This window comes from Anabas testudineus, chromosome 6 (assembly GCF_900324465.2).
Source record: "Anabas testudineus chromosome 6, fAnaTes1.2, whole genome shotgun sequence".
Lineage (NCBI taxonomy): Eukaryota > Metazoa > Chordata > Actinopteri > Anabantiformes > Anabantidae > Anabas > Anabas testudineus.
In genome coordinates, this window is record NC_046615.1 from 22,077,235 (window position 1) to 22,088,269 (window position 11,035).

An 11,035-nucleotide genomic window follows, 5' to 3' on the forward strand; every position below is an offset into this window, starting at 1 on the left:
TGTGTAAATGTTAAGCAACATTAAAAAGAGCTTCAACGACCTTGAGAGTGTTTTCTACTCCACACGTTGTAATAAAAGCAGCTCCATCAGTTTGGTAATTGGCCTTATTCTCGTGGCTTGTTGACACAAACTAAACAGTTTGTTTCGTGTTCTGAGAACTGGATAAAGACGCAGTCTCCAAATGTCCTCTAAAAAGCTCTTGGCACCGTAGAATGGGTGATTTGTGAAGCCGTTGGCCACGGTCACCATGTGATATCGCTGTTGTTTGGCTAATCTGCTTACACTGTCCTTTCTCTTTCTCCAGGATGAAACCTGATAGGGCAGCTCAGCCAGTTTTAGCCACACGCTAATTAATCTGCGGCACCAAAGCCTCTTTAACAGCCAAAAAGATCGGTGTAGTCATGCCAAGCTTTTGGTACGGGGAGCAGTAAAGTGGCACGGTTGGGGAATTGGTAATATGTGATAGAGGATTGAACTGAAGCTGCCAGGGCCGAGGGTTCAGTTCCCCGTGTGGCTCTGTGTACCGGAGCCACGGTAAGAGCTTCTGACTGATAAAGGCTGGTTAGCTTGATTTGTGGTTAGATTTTTTTTTTTTAAAGGGCAGCACTGTCCTGTGACACTGATAGCCCTGCAGCTGGTGGCCAGATGATGCTTTTCTTCAGGGTATTTAAGTTTGGGAGGGACTTGGGGGAGCATGTAGGTGGGGGAGTTGGCCTAATCCTCTCCATCACACTGTCCCGACTGACTATCACCAACCCTGTCTTTATGTTTCTCTATCCACCATCGCCTTCACTCTCATTCAAACTAATGATCTGGGCCTTTTGAATGCATCTCCCCCTTCTTCAATCCCCGTTCCTCCTCCCGTCTGCCTCGGTCTGACTCTCTCACTGCGATGGGGTTTATCTGCAGCAGAACAAACAGGCTCATTGTGTTTGGTGAGAGCCGTGAGGGCAGCAGAGAACAGACTTATTTCACCGCAACCTGGATAGGATGTCTACCCACAGGGGAGACGGGGCCTTCAGGGAATCTTAATGCTGGAGGAAACATGGGTGAAGTGCCGGTGAGGGTGGAACAAAAAAACAGAACCACAAAAGGGACAAAGACGAGGTGACAGCGGTGCACACACTGTCCTAAATTTTAAGGAAGGCAGGCAGCAGGAAGGATACAAGAACCAAAAGACAGTTTACAGTTTGATCCCCGGTGACGTGTGTTTTGTGAGTTACTTCACCTACAATCAAATAAAGTAGCATTTGATAAGAACATCTCTCTTTTTTCCCCTTTATCTTCTCAGTATTGAATGCGTTGAACATTAAGAACTGAGACATCATTGTTAAAAAAGAGGTTGGACAAACTGAGGTGACCTCAATACACAACTGCAGAGAGAGAAGAACCTGAGAGGCTTTGTTCAGAAATGACTCTGCATTCTTGCCTCTGTGGAGAACCAACAACCTCCAACTTAAGAGTGAGACAGGTTCTTAAGGACACGAGAGTCATCGTCTGTGTCAGTATTCAGTAAGCACAGATCAATACGTCATCCTTTAAACTTCGTTATCCTGCCATCACAGTCCATTCGGTATAAATACTCCCACAGCAGGAGTATCTCAATCACCGAGGATAGTAAATGTTCAAACACCAATTCACATCTTATAGCTTCATACAGATCAAAGAACGTACAGAACGTGGAACATTACTGTTAGTTTTGAACAGCACATTCACTGTACAGGTCACAGGCAACAACGACAACTTCACCTTTTACTCATGCAGCATCTTCCTATTTGGTTTTCAGATTCACTAAAGAACAACCAGCAACTTCATCAATCATCTCTTTGTTACTAATAGTTCTGGTGGACACGATGATCTGATCACACCGGCCTTCTGGCAGACAACAAAGTGCTAAGCAGTCGCTCAGTAGCTCCCATTCAACGAAGGCAATTAGAGAGACTTGCTTATCTGTGGGTAATTACACAGAAAAGAAGGAAACATTGGAGCCGAGTCTTTCATCGTAGTCACCCGCACATTTCTGGAATAAAGCCACACACTTTGATTTTGTGATTCTGCATTCATCGACCATTCACCATTCATTAAACCAAGTGATACCTCAATTTTGGTTAACAATTAAAGCCAATCATCTCATCTCTAGCAGTTCCACAAAGGCAACATGCTGGAAATTGGCTTCGATTTTAACCTGGCTGTGGTTTAGTCCAGGAGTGTGTGTGTGTGTGTGTGTGTGTGTGTGTGTGTGTGTGTGTGTGTGTGTGTGTGTTGTCTGGACTCACCCTCAGGGCTTCTATGACCAGGTCTCGAGCCTCCAGCTCTCCCTCCATTATACTTAGCAGGGTGAGCAGTTCTGGCTTGCTCAGATTATCCATGTTGAACTCACATTTCTGCAACACAGGTCAGAAAACAACATAAGAATTATACAGTTAAATGAAACATCAACATAAATTAAAGAACAATTCCCCCTAACAGGAAAAAACCTCCAACTGAAGCAGGTTCAGGTTGGGTGGCCATCTGCCTCGACCGGTTGTGATGACTGGAATGCAGATTAAATGGTTTATATCAGGATTTTCCTTTTTTTCTATACATTTATTTTTAAAATTGTTGATAGTGGTGAGACTTTATATTCTACTGCTGTACAATCAAACTACAACCAAAACAAAATAAGTGCACTTTGTGTCCACCAGCAGGAAAAAAAAGGTTGCTTACATGACAAATGCACCATTTACTCCCGGTCTCCACCTGGTCTCATTATAGCAGCCCTCAAATTAGGCTGGATACTCCGTCCTACCTCGAAGCTATTAAGGTCTAATTACATTTAGCTAGGTCATTAGGCACCTATTTGGTCAGTAGCGACTGAAGGGCAGACGGGTAGGGCTGACTGTAATTGGGAATGACCAGACCACTTCATGCTTCCCCTCATGTCAAATAAAAGCTTTTTCCGGTCTACTTATAACAAGCAAACGACTACGTCTAATCTGTTCATGAGACGAAGGCATGGCTTGGTTTTGGTTGAGTCAATTTCATCTTCATCAATCTTATATCATCTGACTGTGAATCACTGTATCTGTGCTTTGAAAATACAGGAAATTATTATGGAACCAGAATCATTCTCATTGGTAAAAAAAAATACAGAATAATAATAAAATCATGTGTTGTGTACATGGTACAATTCAAATTATTAACTAAACCAGAAGGAGTCGGTTAAAAAAGTCACAAACTCTGCTTCCAGATTCTTCAATCTGACAAGGCGCCATTAATTTCTACCTTCTATCGACAAAGCAACTGCAAAGAAACACCCCTGGATTATTTATGGGTGTACGTTTCTTCTCATTTCTGACAGTTATCAATGCATAAGAAATAATCTTCATTTGCATTCCTATTATAAAACAGCACATTACTGTACTTCAGTGGCTGCTTTGACTGGTTTATACTCATGTACTTTGACTAAACGTGACGTGACTGCAACATTTTTTTAAGTATCTGAACTGCGTTATTCTGTGGGGGTTTTGTTGCATATTGAAGGAACAAAATTAAAGATAAAATGATTCTCACAGGAACTAGGTCCGAGGAAAGTCAGATACAGACATGTGCGGTTAAATTTTAAAGTCATATGAAGAATGTGTCAGAAGTTTTGTAATTCCAGTGTTAAGATGTAAAATATAACAATAAACCAACGAGCATTTTTCTCTAGAGAACGTGACGTAGTGAATCCTGTTCCTCGGAGGGAGACGGCACCATCGCTGTGTGTCCCCGGTCGTATCTCTAAACATCACAACAGCGTCTGGTTAGTTCACATTCCAAACCAAAGCGTCAAATTGTTGTGTTAAGGACTCCTGAAAGCCATTGTGCTCAGTCAAAGCTGAACCTAAGTGGGAAAAATGAGTGAAATTCTTGGCAGAGCAGTTTTCAAAAAACTGACGTAGGTTCACAAAAAATGAAACCGGAGCTCGGTGACAAAAGAGATTTCCAATTACGGTGTACCGAGCTACTGCTGCAGCCATCTGCTGAGAAAGCCACATGCAGCTGCATTCCCAATATCTGGAAGCTGTTCACCGGGCTATTTGTTCAATAAGACTTTAATAAACCAAAGAGGCAAGAGGAGGAAGCGTGGAGCTGTGGTGCCCATCAGGCAGATTGCTACCTGCTCGTTCTGATGTTCAGCTGTCAAACAGCCATTTAAAGCCTGATTTACAAGCCAACATCCAACCTCAGCCAAGATTATTCCATTTCATCAAGGAGTCGCAGACATGTCCAGAGGCTCCACACACACTATATGACTTTGAACAGAGCAGCCAGTGTTTTTAACAAGCTGTTAGCTTCTATGTGTCCTTTACATGCTCCTGCGACACTGTTTATTTCACCGCAAAGGGGGAAAAGTTCATGCTCAAACTACTGGGAGAGTAATAAATCCATAGGAATAAACAGGCCAAAGCTCCGTCCTTTAAAAATGTGCTGTTTTAGCCAGAGAAGCTTCAGCTTCAGCATCGGCACAAGTTTTATAAAGAAATCTCATTTTTAACAAAGTATGTTTCGAGTCCATCCCCTGAAAATATTCAACGCTTTCTCCTCAGAACAGTGAGCTGGAAACTGCCACGTCAATCAGTTCCACTTTAGTTGAACCACGTTTTTATTCTGATGTGATCTCACCAAAGGCTGGATATAAAAACCAGGAGAGATTCCAAGAGATTGATTCACAATGAGGCTTCCAATCAGTCCTGAGCCCCTTTTTTTTCCCCTGGCAGCATTTTCACCACTCAGAGGATCCTGATGGACAGAGACCCTAAGCCACGCTGTCCTGTCAGGAGGCCTCAGGAGGAGGAGGAGGAGGAGGAGGAGGAGAAGGAGGGCTCAGCTCTTTCTCTCTGGCATTTCAGCACAGTGAGCAGGTGAAGGGAGCGAACACTAATTTGTTCCATGAGCTGTGTGAGCTGTCCGCCAAGGGCACGAGCAGCCTGGACGGTATTCACAGGCTCAGCCCCGGTCCACTTATAAAAGGCCTGTGTCATTTCTCCCAGAGCCACGAGGTAAGGGAGCTGCTCGCTCTGTGAAAGCTCCTGCACTGTGTTTCACACAGATTCATGTCCTGTTACTGGACACTGGCAGCCTGCTAATAAGTCACAAAACACATTGCAGTTCTATGCTGTGACTAAAAACTTTACCTATTCAGATGTAAATTAGTGTTGGGAGATTGTAATGATGTGTTCGTTCACTTCAGCTGCATTAGGTTGGAGGCAGAACTCTGTTTTCTGTTGTGTATCACACAGAATGAGACGGTCCAGGTCCGACACCTGCTTCGTTCGGTGGCTTCAACACAGACACAAAGCAAAAAGTACAGAGTGGAACTCACAATGATCTGTTTCCAGCACATCAAATCAGCGCTCATCACATCACAGGAACATCGTTAACACAGCTACAGGACAATGAGCTTCTCTAATCACATGTGCTCATTTACACAGACTTTGTACTAGAGAGCTACTAATCCAGTTAATGTCCAGGTGTGTTCAGTGTTGCAGTGCATGTGTGAAAACCTGAACAGACCAAAACCATACCAGCGTCGCTAGATACAGCTGATGGCAACGGATTTTATTTTGTTCTACAGGTGCAGAAACCCTTTGATAAAATTCTAAAACTTAATTCACTCTGATGACCCCTCCGACTTGTTTACAGGGTTATTTGAAGTCCCCGGATCAGAGCACAGAAATGTTGTTGTAGGGAAGAAGCGATACGGCCACTCATGTTAATGGCACTGCTCCAACATGGCAGCACATCCCACATAACTGCTGAGGACCACTCTTAAGAGTCCATTACACGGTCCAGCCAGGCATTACAACAATGTTTGAAGAAGGGGTTGAGCAGGTAGCTGGGTGACATTTCCAGGGTAACTGTGTGTTCTGTCCATCATTCCTGAGTCATACGGTACGGTTGGGTTGGGTTGACAACAAATCCTTGATTGTACAACAAGAAATCAGTCACACTGCTGTAAAGACTTTTAAACAGGGACCAACCATATTTACCATATTTATACACACACGATTAAAATGTACTTTTTGGGTGTTTAACCCCGTCCAGACCATCAGAGCTGGTCCTTCAGACGGCCCTCGAGACTCTTCCCCCACTTTGGGCCAACAACAGAAAGTCTGACAGGGGTGAGGAAAGAGCAAAGTGCTTTATTTAACCACAGCAGGCATGATGGTGGCCGTGCTGGAGGTGGGGGTGGGGTGCGGGGGAGGTCATAGAGACGGAAGCCCCCTTTCGTTGGCTGGAGCCCGGAGGAGGAAGAGTGTGCTGGCAGAGCGACGTGTGAGCTGAGGAGGAGGCTGCCTGGCTCTCATGTCTCTGGAGCACCTGTTCACCTCAACGCTAAATGTAAAGTAGCCCGGAGGCAGTTCTGAGCGCGCTCAGAAAGGGCGGCTGGCTGATACGGTACTCCCAGCTATGCCAGCTGAGTCACTGAAATTAAGACCAATTTAGAAAGGTGTCTGGTGAACGGGGCCCGTGCCCCCTCCTCCACCCTCCATCCACCCCCGCAGCTCTTCTCTCACCTCTTTCTCTCCACCACCTCCTCAGCTCACTGCTCAAACACACCCCCACCTCAACACCCACACCACCGTCCACCCACTTCACGGACCGTGGCTGCTCGCTATTCCAACAACTCCACACGTACACAACGAGCCCACCTCCCTGATCTCTGCTCCACACGAGTGGCTTTTAGGTTTTTACTGGACGTGGTACCAACGTTACTCAACAACACAGAACAAGATTGAAAACTCTCCGATCTGTGTTAGTTGCTGGGTTGACAACAGTTTGACAGTTGCACCATGGATCAGTGTGCACACAGGGGTGGCAGGCCGCTGTCATTTACCTGCAACCTGCAAAGTGCACGCGTGACAAATCAGTAGTACTTAGAGTACTACTACCTGAGTCAGACCCTCAGTCTAGCAGCCAGGACTCAGTGTTTACAGTCTGTAGCAGCCTGTGAGGACTCGTGTAGACCACCTCAGAGAATTCACTGATTTCAAACCACACACCGACTCATCATCTGCACAGTATCTTTGAAAGCAGGTCTCCACCGAGCTAAATCCCACTGAACCTCCTGCAGCCAGGCTGCCTGCTCCGAGTCTCTGCGTATTAACCCAGTTACTGTCTCATGTCCATGAGCCTCAACCTGTGAAGCCAGAGACGAGCGAGGCGCAGGATAATGTTTCAGCTGCAGGATCAGTGTTCGGAGAGCGAACAAAGGAATCACGGACATGTTGACACCTTGGAAACACGCTTCTGTTTAAGAATCATTCTGGATTATTTACCCCCCCCCCCCCCTACCAACACGAACCCCCGTCTTTTTCTCCAGACACCGCCGCTGTTGCTTCTCGAGCCTGTGCGGAACAGATGCGCAGCGCATTTTGCGTCTTTTCACCGCGGTGCCGATAAAACGCACCGTGTGACTTTGCCGTTCCCCGAACCCGGTGTCTTACCGTGTCCACACTGCCCAGCACGGCGGTCGCCACTGTTTGTACCGGAGGAGGCTGCTCTCCGCTGGCTCCCTCCGACGCCATCTTCGTACTGTAGCGGTCTGGTGGAGTGAGGGCGCATCCGGCACTTATTAACTATTGCGCTGCTGAACACAAATCACGCCACGGACGGCCATCGACAAGAAAGAGAGACGGGGTGAGACAAATGGAAGGAGCTGCACGGAGGGGAGAGGACGACGGGTCTCTCCACCACGAAAAGCTCCAAGCCGAGTGTGTGTAGCTGCGGCGGGGGCAGCGGGCAGTGTTGTAGGCGTGGACCGAGCGATGCGCAGATCCAGATGCGAAGCGCCGGTGCACTCCCAACTGGGAAGGAGGTGCGTCCTGACGGCCTGAGTGACAGCAGCATTTGTTGGCCTTTGTATCTGTGAAATTAGTCGGTGAGCGGTTTCCAAGCTGCGGTTTGTGGACCTCAAAGAGCTGCAGCCATTTTCATACTAATAAAACATTTTTATTTCTGTTTTATGTGGTTTAGTTGTTTTTTTGTCTTTATTTGTAAAAGGTGTCACACAAACATTACAGGTTTTTACAAATGTCCTCATGTCACTGGTTTTCATGTGCAAATCCATGCAGGGTGAAGGGTTATAGGCCAAAAAACAAATGTATCTATGAAAATTATTCCCCAGTTAAACTACTATATGTGGCACAAGAAACAGTGAATGTCAAAGTTTTATCAGCAGTTATTATAAATGATTTACTCTGCACATTGATGCATTTCAGTGAATTATATCTGCAAATAATAAATGATGCAATCAGCTTTTTCTGCAGTTTTGTGTATAAAGTATTATAAATATTTAAATACTCTTAACTTCCCAGTGTCGGTGGGTGTCAGTCAGAGTGGGCGTGTTTGCACTTAAACAAAGACTGAATTGATCAAATGTGTTGTAATAGAAGTCTGTGTTACAGGATTATCTCTCATTTCTAAACATACAAAAGAAAGAAATAGCTATAAGCACTTGAACTGTAGCGCTGAATGTGAGTTGTTGTTGTTTGTTTGCAATGGTTGCACTTCAGTTTTGATGGCATCCCACTCTCATACCCGTATTGTGTGTGAATGCACTTAAAAATGTCATGTATTTTAGAGCCTTTCACAGTAAAATGTCCTTGTTTTCTTATCCTGCTGCAGCCATAAGGCTGGGAATTCATCTTTACAAACAATGTGTGCCTCTAACCATCATCAATACTCTCTGACATTACAGAGCATCTTATTTGAGGTCCAGTAAATTGAAACCAAAATACAAACAGTGTTAATCTTCACTAGGCGACGCTCAGAGGTCAAATCTGCCAGCTCTGAGTCTGTTCATCCCAGAGAAGCAGGGAGAGGATAGGGGTCCTCCCAGCTCCCAGATGTGGCATTTAGGATTAGCCGACGCTGATCCAGCCTGGTCATCCAGAATGAGGCTATTAAGTCTCTATTTAGGTCAAATGTTGCACGATTGACTTTCACTGGATGCTGAAGGGACTTGATATGTGATTCTTTCCCTTTTGTTTTTTGTTGCCATCATTACACACATGCTCTCTTTGCATTAATGAAACTTGTTCCCAAACCCTTACACACATTTGGAAATCCAGAGTAAAAAGCTGTTTCCTTTAGTTCCTGATCATTTCACAAGGTTTTTCCTCATCAACAGTTGAATTGTATCAGCAATAAAAAAAACTTGAATACACAGATGTGTTAAAAATATTTCAGCTTTGAGTGTTAACACTTCTCTAATAACTTTGTGACACTGGAATCTTAACAGCTCACATCAAGGCACTAAAAATGTGATTTCTTTCACCTTGGAATAAATTTAAAAGCCTTTTATTGGTGTTACGTGTGTTCTCTTGACACACACTCCAAACCCTCAGAGGGCTGTCACTCCATTTTTGGTTATCCACATGGGGATTTCAGATGTGAATTCCTGTCTTTTCTCCAGAGATCTTACTGTTTTGTCATGTGTCAAATCCCAAACTTGTTCCTCCTAAACCTGAGGCAGCTCAGTGGAGATGGAGCTGCCATGTGGAGATAATTCCTCTAAAGGAAGCTCATCATTATGATTATGTGGGACTCGCTCCCACAGATGAAGTTGGCTGTGACTTAGCAAGTAAAAGTTTCTCTGTGAGGTCTTCTCATTGAGTTCCTGGAAGCATTGGGACTCTGGTGAACACTTTCTTCTCAGAAAGAGGTGAAGCAGGGATCGAGGGATGATAATGAAGCAGCAGCAGAGGAAGCTTAGAGCTGATACTGACAACAAAACATCTTGTGGTTGCTTTACATTGTAGTTTCTTCTACTGCTGCAGCTTCTCTGCACATTTCTCACGGTGAGAACAGCTCAAGTTTCTCCTTGTGAGTAGTTTCTCACCTGACCTGTCTGGACAGTTGAACAGGTGTTGTGAGGATCCAACAAAACTCCCTCCCAACAAGAAAGAAGTCCAGTTAACCATGACTCAACTTCCAGATGGATATTACACATGTGTTTTGAAGAACAGTGTCTGGAATAGAGACTGCTGGTGCATCAGATTTGGAAAATCTGTGGATGCTGGTTGAGTTTCGGTTTAAGCAGCTTAAACTTAGATTTGGAGAAAAATTCCAGTTTAGGTTTTATTATTTTATTTACTTACAGGCTAGAACCGAGTGGATCCTCCCATTAGACGAGAACCTGCAGGAACCGTCTGTAGGAACAAATTGATAGTACAGCACAGCTGGTGAATATGCCAACGTGTTGTAGCAGCCTCCCACTGTTATTATAAACCGCTATGAGTGTCTGCATGCTGCTTTTTCTGCAGCAGCACCCCGGGTGGCCAGTATAGAGGGGGTATAGCTTCAAAAAATATAGGTCATCACAGTGCACATGGTGCACATGCAAAATGTATGAGCCAACATGTTTGCTTGGGCACATGCAGTAACTCGTCTGTAAATGGCCTCATCATGTGAAAGATCTTTACACTTCACAGTTGTAGTTTACGTTGTTGCTGGGCACATTCTGAACTATACCACTATGTCTGTGCACTGTGGAAATCGACATGCACCAAGCTCCAAAGCACAAGAAGGCTCAATGTTTATTGTTTGTCATGCTTCATAAATATTGCAGAGTAAGTAGTGTGAAGGTCTTTTCTGTGTTAATGTCCTTATTATCATTAGTTAAAATGACAAGTTTCAGCTGTATTCATGATGCAATCTGGAGATAAACATGTTTTATTTTTAAAGTCACTAATTACTTAGAAAGTTGTGAAGAACACAGTAAACATACACACGTCGCTGTGCTTTCTCCAGCGAACTGATCCTCATCTGAGCCACTCTCTGGCTGGGATGTCACCTGATTGCTTTTCTCTACCTGCTTGATCCTGTTTTCGCTGCCAGTGGGATGGAGCCAACTGTGACAATCATGACAAGTTGCTCATAAACACAGATAGAGAAAAAGGTCTCGCTCATACGGGAACATTTCTAATCTACCTCACTTACAGAACTAAAGGAAGGAACTGCAGCATTCAGGTGGAAACCCACTCAACAAATAAAAGAGAGGGGTACC

General features: G+C 44.6%; 1 protein-coding gene across 1 annotated transcript in view; it reads right to left on the reverse strand.

Moving 5' to 3' along the window:
- The window catches only part of cttnbp2 (cortactin binding protein 2), a 60,417-nt gene extending 52,647 nt beyond the window's left edge, over positions 1-7,770 (reverse strand). Inside the window, 2 exon segments of the mRNA XM_026364652.1 lie at positions 2,277-2,384; positions 7,473-7,770. Coding sequence (XP_026220437.1) covers positions 2,277-2,384; positions 7,473-7,553 — 189 coding nt within the window. The 5' untranslated portion in view covers positions 7,554-7,770.
- Between the last annotated feature and the right edge of the window lie 3,265 nt (positions 7,771-11,035).